We start from the raw sequence: 20559 nt of genomic DNA on the forward strand, positions 1-20559 counted from the left end.
GTTAGCCAGGATGGTCTCGATCTCCTGACCTTGTGATCCGCCCGCCTCGGCCTCCCAAAGTGCTGGGATTACAGGCGTGAGCCATCGCGCCCGGCCAGTTTTCATGTTATTTTAAACTGATATACCATAATATTCATTTCTCTAAGGGCATTTCAAGTTGGTTCTACATCTTTTTTCTCTTTTTTTTTTCATTTTTTTTTTCTTTAGTAAAGCAGCAATGTACTTCTTTGTACAGGCGTATCTTGGAGATACGTGGTTTTGGTTCCAGACCACATCACAATAAAGCTAATCTCTCAATAAAGCAAGTCACACTAAATTTTTGGTTTCTCAGTGTACATAAAAGTTATGTTTATACTATACTATAATTTATCAAATGTGCAATAGCATTATGTCTAAAAAAAGTACATACCTTAATTAAAATACTTTATTGCTAAAAATGCTAATGATCATCTGAGCCTGCAGTGAGTCCTAATCTTTTTGCTCGTTGGAGGGACTTGCCTCAATGTTGATGGTTGCTGATTGATTGGGACTGTAGTTGCTGAAGGCTGAGGTGGCTGTGGCAACTTCTTAAGATAAGACAATGATGAAGTTTGCCACATCAATTAACTCTTGTGAAAGATTTCTTTGTAGCATGCAATGCTGTTTGATCGCATTTGACTTACAGTAGAAATTCTTTCAAAATCTCTACTTAATCTTCTCGAACACAGCTGCTGCTTCATCAACTAGGTTACTGAAATATTCTAAATCTTTTGTTTTCATTTCAACAATGTTCCTAGCATCTTCACCAAGAGTAGTTTCCACTTCAAGAAACCACTTTCTTTGCTCTTTTATAAAAAGCAACTCCTCATCCGTTAAAGTTTGATCATGAAGTTGTAGCAATCCAGTCACATCTTCAGGCTCCACTTCTATTCTAGTTCTTTTCCTATTTCCATCACATCTGCAGTTACTGCCTTCTCTGAAGTCTTGAACCTTTCAAAACCATCCAGGAGAGTTGGAACAGACTTCTTCCAAACTCCTGTCAATGTGCATATTTTAGCCTCCGCCCATGAATCACAAAGGTTCTTAATGACATCAAGAAAATCAGAAAGTTTTCAATTTACTTTGCTAAGATCCATTGGCAGAATTACTATCTATGACAGCTATAGCTTTACAAAATATATTTCTTAAATAATAGGACTTGAAAGTCAAAATTACTCATTGATCCATGGGCTGCAGAATGAATGTTGTGTTAGCAGGCATGAAAACAACATTCATCTCCTTGTACATCTCCATAAGAGTTCTTGGGTGATCAGGTTTATTGCCAATAAGCAGTAATATTTTGAAAGGAATCTTTTTCCTGGTCATTAGGTCTCAACAGTGGGTTTAAAATATTCAGTAACCCATGCCATAAACAGATGTATTGTTATCCAGGATTAGTTGCTTCATTTAGAGAGTACAGGCAGAGTAGATTTAGCATAATTCTTAAGGGCCCTAGGCTTTTCCGAATGGTTAATAACTCTCTCTCTCCCTCCCTCTCTCTCTCTCTGTCTGCCTCCCTCTCTCTCTCTCTCGCCCAGGCTGGAGTGCAATAGTGTCATCCTGGCTCACCACAACCTCCACCTGCCAGGTTCAAGCAATTCTCCTGCCTCAGCCTCCCGAGTAGCTGGGATTACAGGCATGCACCACCATGCCCGGCTAATCTCGTATTTTTAGTAGAGACAGGGTTTCTCCATGTTGGTCAGGCTGGTCTCGAACTCCCGACCTCAAGTGATCTGCCCGCCTCGGCCTTCCAAAGTGCTGGGATTACAGACATGAGCCACCGCACCCAGCCCAGAAACTTTTTTCTTTTGCCTTCACAACTTGGCTGTTTGGTGCAGAAGGTCTACCTTTCAGCCTATCTTGGCTTTTGACATGCCTTCCTCACTAAGCTTAACGGTTTCTAGCTTTTGACTTAACGGAAGGATTGTGTGATGTTTCCTTTCACCTGAACAGTTACAGGCCATTGTAGGGTTATTAAATGGCCAGATTTCAATATTGTTGTGTCCCAGGGAAATAGGAGGCCCAAGGGGAAGGAGAGAGATGTGGGAACAGCTGGTCAGCGGCGCATCAGAACACATACGTTTATTGTTAAGTTGGCAGTCTTACACAGGTGCAGTTTGTGGTGTCTCCAAACAATTATGGTAGTACATTAAAGATCACTGATCACAGATCACCGTAACAGATATAATAATAAGAATTTGAAATAATGCAATAATTACCAAAACATGACACAGAGATATGAAGTGAGCACATGCTGTTGGAAAAATGATTCCAGCAGACTTGTTCGATGCAGGATTGCCACAAACCTTCAAGTTGTAAAAAATTGCAGTATCTGCAGAGCACAATAAAATGAAGTATGCCTCATTTTCCCAAGTATTTTATGAATTTTCGTGGGTGTTTTTAGAAGTGGAATTTCTGTTTCCAAAGATTTTCTTGGTCCTCCTAGAAAATCTTTATTTATTTTTAACTTTTATTTTTTTAGAGATGGGGTCCTGCTCCATCACCCAGGCTGGAGAGTAGTGGCGTGATTATAGCTCACTGTAACCTTGGACTTCCAGGTCAAGTGATCCTCCCGCCTCAGCCTCCTGCATAGCTGGGACTACAGGTGTGCACCGCCACACCTGGCTATTTTTTTCCCAATTTAAAAACATTGTAGGCTGGGCGTGGTGACTCAAGCCTGTAATCCCAGCACTTTGGGAGGCCGAGACGGGCTGATCATGAGGTCAGGGGATCGAGACCATCCTGGCTAACATGGTGAAACCCCGTCTCTACTAAAAATACAAAAAACTAGCTGGGTGAGGTGGCGGGCGCCTGTAGTCCCAGCTACTAGGGAGGCTGAGGCAGGAGAATGGAATAAACCCAGGAGGTGGAGCTTGCAGTGAGCTGAGATCTGGCCACTGCACTCCAGCCTGGGCAACAAAGCGAGACTCCGTCTCAAAATAAAAATAAAAATAAAAATAAAAAATAAAAAAACAAAAACATTGTAGTAAAATATACATAACATAAAATTTACTATCTCTATTTTTTTTCAGTGTATAGTTCAGTAGTGATAAGTAGTTCACACTGTTTTGCAACCAATTTCCAGAACTTTTCCATCTTGCAAAACTGAAATTCTACTCATTTCCTCCTCCCCGCAGCCATCGTTCTACTTTTGTTTCTGTAAATCTCACTACTCTAGATATCACGTATAAGTGGAATCATACAATATTTTTCTTTTTGTGACTGGCTTATTTCACTTACCATAATGCTCTCAAGGTTCATTTATGTTGTAGCATGTGTTATAATTTCCTTCCTTTTAAAAGCTGAATATATTCCATTGTATATATATACCACGTTTTGTTTATTCATCTGTTGATGGACATCTGGGTTGCTTCTACCTTCTGGCTATTGTGAATAATGCTGCTATGAACATACATATACAAATGTCTTTTCAAGACCTTGCTTTCAATTCTCTTGCCTAGAAGTGAAATTGCTAGATCATATGGTAATTCCATTTTTAATTTTTTGAGGAACTGCCACACTGTTTTCCATAATGGCTGCACCATTTTACATCCCAACCAGCGGTGTACAAAAGTTCCAGTTCATCCACATCCTCACCACCATTTGTTGTTTTCTCTTGTTAATAGCAGCCATCCTCTTGGGTGTGAGATTATATCTCATTGTGGTTTTGATTTGCATTTCCCTTATGATTAGGTGTTGAACATCTTTTCACGTCTTTTGGCCATTTGTGTATCTTCTTTTCAAAAACATCTATTCAAGTTCTTTTCCCATTTTAAAATCAGGTTATTTGGGTTTTTGTTGTTGACTTGTAGAATCAAAGAATAGAAATATTTTTAAGGCTTCTGATAAAAACTACAAAACTCAGTTCTAGGAGGGTGGCACCATGTTACCCAGCCCATAAGAGTGCCTGTGATACTGTAGCCTTATCAGCACTGGATAATGCAATAAAAAGAACAAACAAAACTTGACTAATTAGTAGGCAAAATATGGTCTCATCTTAATTGTAAGCTATGCTTTCTCATGGAGGCAGAGAGAAGAAGTAGTCAGCAAGCTCCACCACCATTCCACTCACCAGTAACATCAGAGGGACTCTTACGACTCCCAAAAGGTCTCAGCATCCCCCTGACTCATTAATTACTCTGTATGCTGAGTATTAAGACCCAGCCCTGTTGGTCCTCCTAGAAAATCTTTATTTATTTTTAACTTTTATTTTTTTAGAGATGGGGTCCTGCTCTGTCACCCAGGCTTCAGAGCAGTGGTGTGACTATAGCTCACTATAACCTCGAACTTCTGGGTTCAAGCAATCCTCCTGCCTTAGCCTCCTGAGTAGCTGGGAATACAGGTATGTGCCACCATACCTGGCTGATTTTCCCCCTAATTTTTTAGAGATAACATTTTGCTATGTTCCCAGGCTGCAGAAAACCTTCTGATCAGAGCAACTATATTCTTTATGCACATTAACTATCAGGCTTATGTCATTTCTGTGACTCTTTTTGGCCTATTTTCTTTTTCCAATAATTCTAAGACACATCAATATGCAATCTTTTCTTACTTTGTTAACTAGCTTAAAATACTAAAAAATTAGATGTCATGGGATAGAATCTTTTTCTTTAAATATTAAGTGTCAAGTTTGGGAAACAGAAAATGCATTAATTACTTTAAAGAACTACCCACTGACAGTCACATTGTTTTCCATAAAATAAAAAAAAATATGTCATTTAGGAAACAGACAATCTTCAATGACTCCCTCAAATACATAAACTTTACATTGAGAAATGAACTCTCAAGATCAAGAAGGTGGTAAATACATCAAATAAGCCAATGAATGAGGGCATACCAGTACCAAATTTAGAAATGGTATACTTGAATCAACTGTTTTTGGTTTGGACTGAGTTTCAAATTTATACTTTTAGTTTTAATGTTATCATGCCTGTCACATTTTTAAAAAATGTTCCATACTAATAAAAGAACTGCAATAGTAGAAAAATAGAGGCCAGAATAGCAAAGGCACTAGTTTCTATTCTTGTCTCTCTGGTTTTCCCTGGAACATTGAATTCAGTTTTGGATTGTGCTCTCTGACCAAGCTGGCGAGGGGCATATAGGGAAGAGTTAGTAGAATTGGGCATGTATGGCCCAGAGATAAGACTCAAGAGGATCTTTCAGTTGCTTTGATGATCAGAAGGGCTGATATAGCTTGGATATCTGTCCTCTCCAAATCACATGTTGAAATGTGATCCCCAAATGTTGGAGGTGGGGCCTAGAGGAAGGTGTTTGGGTCCTGGGGGTGGATCCTTCATGAATGTCTTGGTGTCCTCTGTCAGTCCTGAGTTCATATGAGATCTGGTTGTTAAAGAGACTGGGACCTACCCCTCTCCCTTGCCCCATCTCTTGCTATGTGACACGCCTATTCACCCTTTGCCTTCTACCACAGTAGAAGCTTCCTGAGGTCCTGACAAGAAGCAGATGCTGGCACCATGCTTCTGTACAGCCTGCAGAACCATGAGGCAAATAAACCTTTTTTTAAAATAAATTACCCAGTCTCAGGTATTCCTTTATAGCAACACAAAATGGACTAATACAAGGGCTGGCAAGGGAAAGACTCCAACAAGAAGAACAAAGATGAGTGTCTTGAATTTGCGAGGAAACTCATTTCAGCTCCAATATAAGAACACATTTTCTACTTAGAAATCTCCAGAGAATGAGAGTGATCCAAAGCAGGACAGCTGAGCCACGAGGCAGACAGCATTCACAAAAAGTAGAGGAACCTCTCCTGGAGGATTGTCACGGGGGAAATTCAGACACCAGGTGGAGGCAACAGAGATCCTTACAACTTAAAGATTTCTGGATCCTCTCATTTACTCTGGGAGATACTTAATTTATGCTTGGAATCACCTATGCATAGAAAACCAAAACTCACCTGCAATGATGGCACTGATTGTAAAGAAAATATGATTAACTGGCACCACTCTTGTCGTATTGTAGAGTTTCGTGGCTTGATTCAGGAACCTAGAGCAGAAGGCACTTACTGGAGCTTTGGCTTTAAGAGACATTCAGCAATAAGTTAACAATAACTTCAAGAAACGCGTGTTCTTTAGCTACAACTACAAAGGGAAAGGAGGTGCAGTGAAAGGGCATTTCCAATCAGCAGTCATAGCTTATATGCATCTGATGTATGAGATCAGATGTCAGGTTTTATGGTCTGTTTAAACCAACAACAGTAACAATGAAAAGCAATTAATCATATTCCGAGGCCACAGAAGTTTGAGTTGGAAGCGATTCAAGCTGCTGGACCAGTATCACACTGGGCCTGATTCATTAGGATAGACCCTAGAATCTGTTAAATATCATATCTGGGGAATAGTAGAGCTATCCATTGACATGCCACGTGCCAAGAAAGAAGATGGAGAAGTAAAGGAATGTTTAATGTTTCAAAAACAATGCTCAGTGCTCCAGCTGCAGAGCATATGTGGGAGCTCAACTTCTCATTCTGGCCACCAACACAAAAGCAGTTCCCACAACTGTGCTGTGCTGCCCTGCTCGGGACTAGATTGTTTTTTGAAGCAGTGAATTGTACTATCACCGGGGTGCTTTTAAAAAGCACGAATGCTTAGGTCCTACTCTAGAGCAATTGAAAAAAGTACTTTGTGGGTAGAGCCTGTGTGTATCTCTGTGTGTGTGTGTGTGTGTGTGTATACACACACATATGTAGGTATACATAAATGCATGTATGTTCTTATATGCCTGCAGGTACGTATATGTACAAAAGTCAGGTCATATACATGCACATACATATATATGTACTAAACCCAGGTCATTTTAATGGACAACCAGGGCTGAGAACCACAGTTGTACAGTGTGATGGGTGCAGAGATTGAGACAACGGTGACAGAATGCAGTTTACCCCCAATTGTGTCTGCCTGTCAAATTTACAAAGTATGGTATGAAGATAATGTCACTAATCCCAAAAGATATTGTGGCAGTACCAATTAATTCAGAAGAAGAAAGAGAAAAAAATAGCAAAATACAAGTATTAGAAACACAGACTTATAAGGAGATGACAAACCAGTGACAAAACATTGGGTTTCTCCAGTAATTCTCCACAGACCTTGTAACAGGGCCTATCTTCAGTCCATAACAATTAGATGGTACTTCTCGCACCTACAGAAGGAACCACTCTTGTACTGATTTTGAGCTCTGATTTCTTATCTGGGATGGTGCTTTTGCATAGCATTTTGGGGTAAACAGAAAACTTTCAGGTCAACTCAAGAAAGCCCAGCAGGCAAAGGCACAATCCCAGTGTGAGAGATGGAGGGGAAGGGATCAGAGCTGATGGAGGTCGGGGCAGGGAAGAGCAGAAATTAAAAATGTTCCATGTCACCACTATTAGGCCCCAAGAGAAACATAAAACAATCATTCCGCAATCCCATGGATACAAAGGAAATTCTGGCCAAAGATGCAAAATTTTGGGGAAAGGATTTCCCTCCCGGCCAAATGTCTGGTTTCGTCCATCTCTGGGCAATTAGTGAGCATGAGCTAAGAAATGAAGGTGAAGGGTTCATGTGTGTCCTATATTTAGAATGAAAGCCTGGATGTGGACCTGCCCCTTTGATTTATTGCTAATGACAACCTGTGTACCACGGATATTAATTACAAGCAGAAGAGCATCAGGAAAGCATCAAAGTGCACTTAGCTGGATTAAGGCTGCGCTTTAGAACTCACAAGACATGAAGGCAACGCTTTGTAAAAACTCATTATTGGATGCAAAGGAGGAAGCAAGGCACATTGACGGAGGACAAGCTACAGGCCCTTCACCCTTAGAAATCAGTTGTATCTCATTTTAATTATCATCTGAAGTCAATAAAGATTAATGCCCAGAGAAGCACAGGAATGTTGAAAGATTAGTGAGTATGCAGAAGCTAACTTACTTGACTTGGAAAACACAAGATGCTATCATGATGATAAACATGATATAGAAAATGGGATAAGTTAGTTGCATTTTATCCGTCATAGAAAAAGTGATCATGCCTGAGACGGCCTTTACTGAAATAACAGTCAATGAGGCTGAAAAAGAAAACAAAAAACACAAAGAACATATTTGAGATTGAATTAACAAATAAATATCTTAAGCTTATGTGGTAGAGTAGCAAATACACCAATTATGGTTTAAGAATGAACATGGTTGTGGGAGGTGTAGGAAGGAATGTGACAGTAGTAAGCAGTGGCCTCATTGCTCGAGCCGTGCTGGATTTCAAATTTGCTTAAATCAGCTAAAGTTCTGCTGTGTGACTGTGTGCTTTTTTTTTTTTTTTAATCTTTGGAGCAAGATGCTTCTTTTCCAGCCCTAACTGTTGAAAGAATGCTGTGGAGGTTATAATTACGAGTAGATGGGAAAGGCAAAAACAATGGAGGGAGGAGATAAGAAAAGTCAGATTGTCCACGTGACATCAATGAGAAAAATAACTATTAAGCTATACTGAAAATTTAAAAACCAAATAGATGAGAAGACTAGAAAGTGAAATGTAACTCACTTCTTGAATTTACTTAGAGTTGTACTAAGTCATTGCTTCTCAGCCTTTTGGCTAAGATCAAGTGAGTTGTACTAAGTCTATATATAAGCCTTTTTGTTAGGAGACACCTAGAAGTTTCACTAAAAATATTTTTGACAATGACAATAATTGGAAAGAGGACCAGAGTTGAGTATTCATTTCTCAGCGTGGACCATCAATTTAAGGTTTACATAAGCAATAACTACGTATTTTCTATGCTAAAGATGAACTCATCCCTTATGAGAACAAACTTTTCATAGGTTCCAAACAGCCATTAAGAAAAAGTAACTTGATAAGGTTATATCAATATGAGAGTAATGGAACATTTTCCGAAAACATCATCTTTCTGTAAGGAAGAAAAGAATGCCTTCTGTCTTATGTCTCTTGAAGTTACTGCTGCAAATAATTCCATAATTTAGCTAAAATTCACTGAAAGTTCAAAAATAATTTTTACATGAAATCAAAAAATTATAAGTCAAAGGCAATGCAAAGGAGAAATACTCCCTTTGTTGCTGTTGAACTACTTGGCCATAATATATCTGAATTTTCCTCCTTTTATTTGAAAAGGTATTTTTTTTTTATATATATATATATGAAATATATATACATTTAAAACAGCGAGTGGTGGCCAGCCAAGAAGAGTCTTCCATAATATCGTTTTCCAAAAACTGAAAATATACTTTAACTTGAAGGGTACTAGGGCACACTTCCAAATTAGGCATTTTCTTTCAGTTAAAAATCATAATTGGCCGGGCGCGGTGGCTCACGCCTGTAATCCCAGCACTTTGGGAGGCTGAGGCGGGCGGATCACCAGGTCAGGAGATCGAGACCCTCCTGGCTAACACGGTGAAATCCCGTCTCTACTAAAAATACAAAAAATTAGCTGGGTATGATGGCAGGCGCCTGTAGTCCCAACTACAGCTAATCTGGAGGGTGAGGCAGGAGAATAGCGTGAACCCGGGAGGCGGAGCTTGCACTGAGCCGAGATCGCGCCACTGCACTCCAGCCTGGGCGACAGAGCAAGGCCAGACTTCGTCTTAAAAAAAAAAAAAAAAAAACCATAATTGAACAGGAGATCAGGTAATAAATTCTAAAAACAAACCCCAGTTCTCAACAGAGGCCCTTACAATCAGGTCTCTCTCCATCTTAAGATGTCTTTTGACCTGATTCTTTTACATATTTCCTATTGATTATGCCAATAGTCACATCTTAGCTAACCTAGGCACTTTAAATAGCTATAGAGATCTGTGTGTCACTTGATGGTTTAAGTTTGTAGGTTAGCTCTTGAGGGACCTTGATTCCCTCCTAAACACTGCCTGAAATCAGAGCACAATGTGATTATGATCTTGTGGTCTGAACAGCCAGGTTTCCCAAAGGGACAATTAATGGAGAAGGCGTTGAACGTACGGTTCCGTTAGCCTCAGAACCTCAGAATTGCAAAGGACTTTAAAGGTCATCTGATTTAACCACATCTGATTTTATATTATACTTAAATAGAGATAAAAACAAAACTAGAATTCTCTGTTATTGATAGCTAAACAAACTATCAATTTCTGTAGCCAATCATTATATTTTCAAAGCATGTGCAATTGTCAACTGATTAATCACTATTTTAACCTGTAAGTTATTTCTAGGCTGGTGTTGAGTACTTCTAAGTATTTTTGGGGGGTAGTTGATGAGGATAGGTGGAAATACAGAATTGTAATGCAGTGTTCTTCTAACATTATACTTAAAAACAGAAAGTACTTAGGTAAACACAGAAAAAAAGACTAGAAGAAACTACATCAAGATATTGTCAGTGGTTATCTCTAGCACTGGGATAATGAATTAACTTTAAATTCATTAAAAAAAAATCTACAAAAGTAAACACATTCATTTAAAAATTTTTGGAAAATGTGGAAAAGCCTGGAAAGGAAAATTAAAATCACTTGTAGTTTCAGCACTCACCCCAAATCATTTTTGACATTGGGACATATTGTTATTTTCCTATCTATAAGTATGAATATGTTACAACATGTGAATCATAAGGTATATACTACTTAGGAGCTTATTTTCCAAGTATATACCACTTAGGAACCTATTTACCTAAAGTAAATAGGTTTTACCTAAAGTATTTTCTATGCCATTAAGTATTCTTCTAAAGCATGGATTTGTATGAATTGTATATCCATACAAAAGCATAAAGAATGCTTTTGTATGAATATATAATTTATTTTGGCAATTCCCTATTTTTGGATATTTAGATTGTATTTTTTTTTTAAGTGTTAAAAGTGTGGCTGTGATGAATATTCTCGAACATAAGTCTTTGTATATCACTCTGCCTATTTCCTTAGGAAAACCACCTAAAGGGGAATTCCTGACTACAGCCACTGTGAGGGCTTGTGAAATATACTAGCAAACTGCCTTCCAGAGAGTACCAGCCACACTCTGTTGTACAGTGCTCAGTTACACAGATTTTCATATTTTTCTTTGTATCTTTCTCTATTTTCTTAATTATCAATAATTACCATATATACTTTCATCATTAGAACAACACCATTTTTTCTAACCTGTGCTGACCTGTTCTTGAAATTTGGCCCTCTCAATTCCCTCTTAGATTTTCATCAATATACCTCCTTCCAAAAATTTTCCTAGGTTGCCATCAACGTTTCCTTATGAGAGCCATAAACATTTTATTTATTAATTTATCTCTGATAACCAAAGCATTCCATGGATAGAGAAGGACTTCCTGGCCTTCCTAGTTTCCTGACGGTCCCAGAGGCTTTGGAGTACTTTCTTTTTTTTTTTTTTTTTTTTTTTGAGATGGAGTTTCACTCTTTTGGCCCAGGCTGGAGTGCAATGGTGCGATCTCAGCTCACTGCAACCTCCGCCTCGTGGGTTCAAATGATTCTCCTGCCTCAGACTCCTGAGTAGCTGGGATTACAGGTGCCCACCACCGCACCCAGCTAAGTTTTGTATTTTTAGTAGAGCTGGGGTTTCACTATGTTGGCCAGGCTGGTCTCAAACTCCTGACCTTAGGTGACCCACCTGCCACGGCCTCCCAAAGTGCTGGGATTACAGATTGAGCCACCGCACCAGGCCTGGAGTCCTTTAAGAATGATCACCACCACTGGCCAAGGGGGCCACTCACCAGAAGTCAGGTTTCTTTCTTCTGACTACCCTCACTTGCTATTTTCTTTTTTTTATTCCAGTCTTTATCAATCACACAAGCAATATTATGTATTTTGCTACCTCTCATGGATACAACATGACTTCGATAATCACTTTTTTAAAGGGTACTAATGCCCATTGTGCAATATTCAAGATGAGCACACGGTGCAGAGTGAGCATCCTGGTTCTCATTTCTTGTTGTAATGAGAACACTTCTGGTATTTCACCAACAAGTTCTTTATTAGGAGTGCATATGAAACTTGATGAACTATATTAATGAATTTCTTAAAGAATCCCTCTTTCATTCCCATAGTTAATTAAATTCACATGTTTACTGTGTGCTCACTGTGCTCAATTCTACTTAAAGAATGTATACTGTAAATTTAGACATGCTCTATGTCCTCATGTAGCTAACCTGGCCAGGAAGAGGGGCTCATAACAGCATATAAACATATAAGTAGAATATGTAAGTGTAAATTGTTGTAAGTGTTACAAAGAAGAATCAGTTTTATTAAGACCACTTGGGCCAGGTGCGGTGGCTCATGCCTGCAATCCTAGCACTTTGGCAAGGTGAGGCAGGCGAATCACTTGAGCCTAGGAGTTTGAGACCAGCCTGGGCAACATGGGGATACCCTGTCTCTCCAAAACAAAAATAATAAAAAATAAATAAATTAGTCAGGCATGATACCATGCATCTGTAGTCTCAGCTACTCAGGCGGCCGAGGTAGGAGGATCGCTTGAGCCTGGGAGTTTGAAGCTGCAGTGAGCTATGATTGTGCCACTACACTCCAGCCTGGGTGACAGAGCAATGCTCTGTCTCAAAACAAAACAAAGACCACTTTGTCACTGAGTATGATTTGCTCTGTGTTTATTTGCTAATTTTTTTTTCGATTTTTGTATCAATATTTAGCAGTGATATCAGTTCATAGTGTTTTTTGTTTGTCCCATTTTTTTCCCAGTTTGGGAGGTGAGTCTTACCTGATTATATTTTTTTAAAAGTAAAAGCTTCCTTCTTATGTCCTCAAATAGTTGCAACAACATCAGAATAATCTATTCCTTAAGGATTTGAAGATACTACCTTTGGAACTCTCTAGGCCTGGTTCTTTTTTAGGATATAGCTTTTTAACAACTCCTTTATTTCCTCCGTAGTTATTTTCATTAAAAAATAAGCAATTTATTCAAATTATATATATGCATATCTATTGTTTCTATTTTGGGGTATTTGTGGTTTTTCTTTTTTTCTGATGGAGGATCTATTTTAGTGTTTTTTTTTTTTTTTTTTTTGAGACGGAGTCTAGCTCTGTCACCCAGGCTGGAGTGCAGTGGCGCGATCTCAGCTCAGTGCAAGCTCTGCCTCCCGGGTTCACGCCATTCTCCTGCCTCAGCCTCCCCATTAGCTGGGACTACAGGCACCTGCCACCACGCCTGGCTAATTTTTTGTATTTTTTAGTAGAGACGGGGTTTCACTGTGTTAGCCTGGATAGGATGGTCTCGATCTCCTGACCTCGTGATCCGCCCGCCTCGGCCTCCCAGGGCTCTGGGATTATAGGCGTGAGCCACCACGCCTGGCCTATTTTATTGTCTTTAAGAACACATTGTTGTGTTTAGTTATAAATCCATTACTTTTCTCTATTCTATTTCATTAATTTTTGTCTTTTTAATTAATTTTAATTAATTATTTCTGCTTTCCTTAGTTTTATTTCAGTATTTTTTCTAATTTCTTGAGTTGAGTGCTTAATTGACTTACATTTAAAGCAATCAATTTCTCTGAGTACAGCATTAGTCAGAAACTCTAGGTTTAATATTAAGTGTTTTAATAATAATTAAAAAATATGCTGCAATTAAATCTTGGTTTCTACTTTGCACAGTTGCAGTTTAAGGGTAGTGTTAACATTTCCAGGTGGTATGATTTTACTGGTTTCTATTTTTATTATTATTTTTCTGTTTTTATTTCACTGTGATCTGAGGATGTGGTCTGTACTCTTTCAACTTCCTGGAATTTATCAAGGATTTCTTCATGGCCAATTATATGATCAACTTTTGTAAATGTTACACAGGCACTTGAAAGAAAGTTTATTCTCTGTTTTCAGGCTTTAGAGTTCAATATTACAGGTACCAGTTCATGATTAATTATTCAGATCCTCTGTCTTTATATGGTTTTCTGTCTAATTATCTTCCATGAGCTGAGAGAAGTCGCCTAAACCCCTTATATTTCTGTTAATGTAGTTTTGCATTTTCTGCAGATTTTCTGTTGCATGTTGGATATGATATTTTTGTGGATTGTGCTCTTTCTGTCAGGATAAATTACCCCTTTTGTCTCATTTAATATCTTCTGCCTTAATTTTCATTTAGTAATATCATGACCTGCTTTGTTTTACTTTCAACCTCATTTATTTTGTTTTAGATGAAAATTTGTGCATGTAGCCAAAACACTTTGCCATCGGCAAGGGCCAATCAGAAAGGGTGCCGGCCCTGGCACTGCTGGAAGAGGGTCCTGGAGGGCTCCTGTCTTAGTACTTATGACAGGGTTGGGGTTGAGAGGAGGAGATCTTAGGGGAAGGAAGGGTGGTGGCTGCTATTTTAATAACCCTTACAGCTGTACTAGTGCAAATTGGCTGAATCCAACTTCAGAATCATTTTCAAAATCAATCTGGAAGTTTCCCTGACATCCAATTTGAGAATGTTTCTTTTTTTTTTTTTTACTAGGTAAACGTATTCCATTTACATTTATTATAACTGCTACACATTATCTTAATTCTGTTATCTTACATTCCTATTTAAAGTTGTCTTCATTTTCATTATTTTCCTATATAAGGTACATTTTGTTTCTTAGATGTCTGCTTTTGTTTTCCCTATTTGGTAATTTGGAAAGAAACAAATATAAAGTTCTCTTTCTGTTCTCTTGATCTACAGCATACCTGAATATAGCACAGAGTACATTTGTTTCTCTAAGTAACTATCAAAAACACAAATTTACTAGCACAAAGGAGAGAACTAGTTGATGAGATGGGAACATGAAAACCCAGCAGCTCATTACGATGGAGGCTACATGCTGCCCCAGGGGTAGGAGTACGGCCTTCCAAGTCATGGCAAACAGCACACGATGCGTGGGCCATCTGACTGGCAAAGAGGACATGAAGGAAGATTTACAAATATATTTTTATAAAGGGAATTTCCTAAATGATTAGTGAGATCTCCTAGTGTTGGTATATATGAGTGAGAGAGTGTGTGTGTAGGGGTGGGGGAAAGAGAGAGAGAGAGAGAAAGGGGCAGGGACAGAGAGACAGAAAGAGGCAGAAAAGAAGGGAGTGAAGATACATTAAAAAATACATAGTGGGCTTATCTAAGCACTATTTTCATCTCTAACAAGGTGCCTCTGGAAAAACAAAGTAAATGGGTTGGTAAACAATGAATGCAAGAAATGTGGTATTTAAGAAAATCATACTGCTTATATCTACATTTCCTATTAGTCATATTACAAAGTTTTTAAAGAAAATATTAATAGTATAGGTCTTGCTAACCAATTCCTGACACAAGAGTTTCAATTGGGATCATTAATTTGTTTCTCTTTTAAGATTTTCAATTACTTATTAACAAAATATCTTCAAATTATCAGGGAGCAAATAAAGTTATCAAGAAGCAAAAAATCCTTAAATATATTTTTAAAAGAATTAAATATCTAACCAATTGCAGTAATGGACAGGCAATATATAATTTTTATAATTTAGACTCAGTTTCTTCCTGTAGATCAGAGCTGAAAAATATAAACAATGAGAAAGGAGTAGAATGCTTAAGTATTTTCCTTCAAACCTCATTTATGATTCAGCACAGCTCAATTAAAGAATAAGAAAACAAAATGTGCCTTTACCTAGAAGTGCCACCAGGGTTAGCAGAATCACCATGTGCTTCATTCCTTTTCTTTTGTAGAAATATAGGAGAATGCAGAAAATTAATATTTCGAAAATCTAGAAATGAAAAAGATGAAAAAGAGTAAGTTATTCTACACAAAGTCTTCAAAATGTCACACTTCTCATTTTGATTTTTGCAGCAGTTCTCATATGAGAGTTGAGGTTGACTGAGGTTCCTAGGGACGACACAGGAGAGCAGCATAAGCACCTCGGCCATCCAGACCCGGAGCTCGAACACCCCTCTCCGCCAGTGATGCCCAATCTAGATCTCCAGTCCTAACCTCCCTGGGAGTTCAGCCTCATTTCCTCAAGTATCTACGGGACATTTCCACATGCATGTTTAATAGACACGCCACAGTAATGTGGGTAACACCTCCCACTTGATTCTCTACCTTCCCAGCTTGTTCCTCCAGGGCCTTTGCCCTCCAGTTAGTAGCATTCTCACACTCCCTGTTGCACAAACCCCAAACCCTTCCCTTTCCCTCACTCCCTGCCTTCCTCTCTAGACAGCTGCATTTGCTTCTCACTCATCTCTGATTTTACTCTTGCCTCTCTATAATCCAGCCATTCCACAGCCAGAGGAATCATTTAAGAACACAATTTGGATAATGAAATATTTTATTCATGGAGAACATATATGATACACATCAAAGGGATTTAGAGTAATATGACAGGCACTCACAGATTCTCTACCCAAACTAACAAACAGAACCTACTGACACCTCTGAAGTTGCTCATGTGCCCCTCTCCAGCTGCACTCCCCTCCTCCTTCAACCTCCCCAGGAATCACTATGCTGAAAATTTGTGATTATTATTTACTTTCTTTATAGTTTATTGCATTTCTATGTGTCCCTAAATGGTACCCAGTTTACTTTTGCATGTTTGGACTTTATACAAGTGGACTCATACTTGCTTTCACTCGTTTGTTTTTTTCCACCATGTATTATATTTGTGCCATTCTTCCAGGATGATGCATGTAGTAAAAATATAAACTAGACCCATTCATTCCTTTGCCGAAACCTCCTGTGGTTTCCTACCACATTTAGAATAAAACCCAAACTTCCTTCTGGATCACAAAGTTTTAGGCAACTCCCTGGACCTCATTTTGTACCACTCACTCCTGGATGGTCCACTCTGTGCCAGCCTCATGGCAATTTTTAAAAATTCTTTTTTTTTTTTCCTAGTTCTTTCCAATCTTCAGATTGCCCCTGCCTGTGGGCCTTTGCACTAACTGCTCACTCTGCCTGGAATGCTCTTTCACTGATCTTTGCACAATGGCTCCTCCAAGTCACTCAGCTCACAGGTCAAATGCCACCTCTCTGAGAGTTCTTCTCTGACTCTTCTGATCTAACGGAGCCACTCATTATCCTGTCACACCCCCAGCTTCAGGTCGCAGTGGAGCATTCTGCCATCATCATTTCTTGTTCATATGTTTATGTGTTTCTTGTCTGTCTTCCCTACTGGAATGCCAGCCCTAGGACAGGAATCTTACCCACTCTTTTTGCCACTCAATATCTGGTGCCTGGCACACAGCTGGTCACTCAATGAGTACTGATGGAATTAATGAGTAAATCACACCTCAAATTTATTATGAATAAGTCGCCAAAAAAGACCTAATGTCTAAAAAAGTGACTGTTCAATAAATATTAATTGACTAAAAGTCTAAAATTTTTCTGTCCTTAAGAACTTTAGTGTAATTTTGAGTTCTCAGTTTTATTTTTGTTTTAACTTTTTTTTTTTGGAGATGGAGTCTCACTCTGTTGCCCAGGCTAGAGTGTAATGGCTCGATCTCGGATCACTTAAACCTCTGCCTCTTGGGTTCAAGCGATTCTCTTGCCTCAGCCTCCCAAGTAGCTGGGATTATGGGTGCCTGCCACCACACCTGGCTAATTTTTGTATTTTTAGTAGAGACAGGGTTTTGCCATGTTGGCCAGGTTGGTCTTGAACTCCTGACCTCAAGTGATCCACCCGCCTTGGCTTCCCAAAGTGCTGGAATTATAGGCATGAGACACCGTGCCCAGCCCAGGCTATTATTTTTGACGAGATAGTATTCTTGGGCTGAATTCGTAAGTGTGAATGTTTACTTTTCTAACAGCAGACAGTACCATCACTAATTTTTTTTCTCTTTTTTTTTAACCACAGGAGTTAGGGACTTCACTATTTACAGGAATGCATTCTACCTACAATGCCTTCTCTAAATCAACTTAAATTTGTTTCCATTCAAGGATTTGCTTGTGGGTTTGTTTTTTTCTCTATTCCTTTGTGGGCATGGGAAACAGCAGGCCCTTATCTCCCTCATTAAAAAACCTTTTCATCTAATACGGAAGATGAAATCATCCCTTTGTCTTTTCTTCTCCTGGTAAATTAAACCAATTATTTTAACTGTTTCTTATGGGACTTATTTGCCAGACCTTTAATTTAATTGAGTAGTGCTTTACAAAAGCTATTAAACTTGTATCTCTTTGCCTTCCCTAAAATGGCCATCAAAACATTGGATGTCCTAATTTCTGTGCATTTCGCCAATTGTTAACAGAAATATCCCTCTGGGCCTGGTCTCCCCTCCACCACAGGCTTCCACTTCTCACATGAGACAATTATAGACAGTTCACAGCAGCGTTTGGGCCTCTGTGTTTGTTGTGGGAGAAAAGAAAGCTCTTCCTGCATTAACACACAGAGCCTGTTAGGTAAATCAATTATCATGCTGATTATTAATTTTTGCAGGTATTTGTTATCAGGTCTAGAAACCATGTATGACTTTTTTCATGTGTGGGCAAATTCCATCTCTGTGGCTTCAGATAAATAAAACATGAGTTCCCATTATTCACAGAATAACTATAGTTGCCCTGGTTCTGCCTCGTGGCAAGAAGTCACACAGCTCCTAGGAATAAAATATTAAAGCAGTATGAATTAATGCTGATTTTTTTCTAGCAACATTTTTTTTTCTCCCTGAAAACATCAATATTAAAGAAGCTGTGATTTCTGCAGGTTGCGGTGCCCCAGGAAGGGGCTGCATTATTGATTGCAATCTCACAGGTTAGAAAAAGTAACAGCACTTACTGAGTCCCCCGCACCCTGTGCACTGTTCTCAGAGCTTCCTGTTACGAATTCATTGAATCCTCACAATCACTTAGGAGGTAGGTGCTGTCATCGGTTTACAGGTGAGAAAACTGAGGCTCAGAGGGGCAAAATGATGCAGCTCTGATAGGCAGCATGATGGCCCCATAGGAGTCCCTGGTCTAATCTCCAGACGCTGTGAAGATGTTACTTTACATAGCAAAGGGGTTTTCTATTAGGTTGGTGGGTTGGTGCAATTCTTCCTTCCTTTGTTTTCTGTACCAGATCAGAGGAAAAAGTTCCTGGGCCTTGTACCTGTGAGGCTTCCATTTAATGTAAGCCTTGAAGGAAAAACAGACAATTTTCAATTTTCCCACTGAAAATAACTACCTTCAATGGGAAAAACCTCAATTACTTTTGCACCAACCTAATGCAAAGAGCACTGGCAGCTGAAGGGGTGCGTGGCAAAAGAGATAGACAAAATTTTAGCACTGGATGCCCCACTGCCAGTACCAATATCTGAGCCCGATTTGACCTCATCTTGCCTCACCAAGTTCTCAAACGCATAGCCTATGGCCTGGCATATGGCTTCTCTGTCCAAAAGAAATGAGCTCTGCAAAGTTTCTCTCTAAGGCCATATTTGGACAAAGATCTGATCCTTGGTGGTCGGTTTATTAATTCTGCAGAGAGGCATTGAGTGAGGCGTGTTGGCATGTGCACCCCAGAAGTGAACAAACTGGTTTTGAGTTTTGGCTTTATCACTTAGTAGTTATGTGACCTTCAACAAGTTCCTGGGCCTTCCCCAGCCTCAACTTCCCCATCCATTAAATGCAGAGGATAACAGTGTCCCATGTATAGGGCCAGTGTGCAGGTAAAGAGCAGAATGTAATCTGAGCTAGACGTAGGGCTCAGTCACTCAGAGAGTGGCTGCTGCTACCAAAGAGGTGGACTCTTGTGTGGACGCACAAGTGCTATTTGCATTCAGACAATAAAGCAAATAACATCATGCCATAGATATTGATATCCTATAAAAACATACAGTTTTCTCCCTTAGGTTTCTAATACCTGATGGTGGGTTTTGTCGCAGCTTTGCCAGAAAGGCTGACTTAATAATCAGGTTTAGGGTACAGAATGACACCAAATGACAGGCTTGGCCCCAGCATCTGCTGGTTTAATTTTTTTGTCTGAGAGAAAATGAGCAATGTGCAGATTATTTTGTGAAGGATTTTATGTTCACAAAAGAGGTTTCCATTTGAATAGTCTTTTGGAAAATCTGGGTGAGCAAAATAGCCATGACCAAGCCTGCCAAAGAACATGAAGTAATTGAGAATTAGGGCTGCATTTTCTAACGTGGTTTTTGCAGAACACGTTTGCTCATAGGTATTACTCAACAAAAGGTCCTTCCAAGAAAAGGGCCTCATGGTCGAAGTAGCCTGGGGCATGTAGGACAAACAAAATCAAACCTTTCTCATTCTTACAGGACTTCTGGCTTTTAACATGCTAACAGAGATGATGAATTTCTCAGACAGGCCATGTTATGCAGAATTTTCCTCACCTAGTTTGACCTTGAAAATCCCACTTCTCTTTGTGTTTTGGCAAGGATCGGGATTGTCCGTCTGTGGCAGACGGGCTGGGAGAGGCTGTTTCAGTGAGTGAGTGGAGGGCACTTTATTCTTCTCTGGCTGGTATACACTGGGCTTCTCAAATCTTCCTTCCTTTCTTTTCTGTACCAGATCAGAGGAAAAGCTACTGAACCTTGTTCCTGTGAGGCTTCCATTTAATGTAAGCCTTGAAGGAAAAACAGACATCTGTCTGGGGCACGCAAACACGCCAAACAAGGGGTTGATGTGAGCCAGTGGGTGCTGCAATATTATAATTCCTTT

General features: G+C 39.3%; 1 protein-coding gene across 1 annotated transcript in view; it reads right to left on the minus strand.

Moving 5' to 3' along the window:
• Positions 1-20559, minus strand: part of NIPAL2 (NIPA-like domain containing 2) — a 185822-nt gene that overhangs the window by 5107 nt on the left and 160156 nt on the right. Inside the window, exons 6-8 of the mRNA XM_012000020.1 lie at positions 15583-15679; positions 7944-8079; positions 5936-6024 (exon numbers count right to left, since the gene is read on the minus strand). Coding sequence (XP_011855410.1) covers positions 5936-6024; positions 7944-8079; positions 15583-15679 — 322 coding nt within the window. The remainder of the gene's footprint in view (positions 1-5935; positions 6025-7943; positions 8080-15582; positions 15680-20559) is intronic.

This window comes from Mandrillus leucophaeus, unplaced genomic scaffold (genome assembly GCF_000951045.1).
Source record: "Mandrillus leucophaeus isolate KB7577 unplaced genomic scaffold, Mleu.le_1.0 Scaffold611, whole genome shotgun sequence".
NCBI lineage: Eukaryota > Metazoa > Chordata > Mammalia > Primates > Cercopithecidae > Mandrillus > Mandrillus leucophaeus.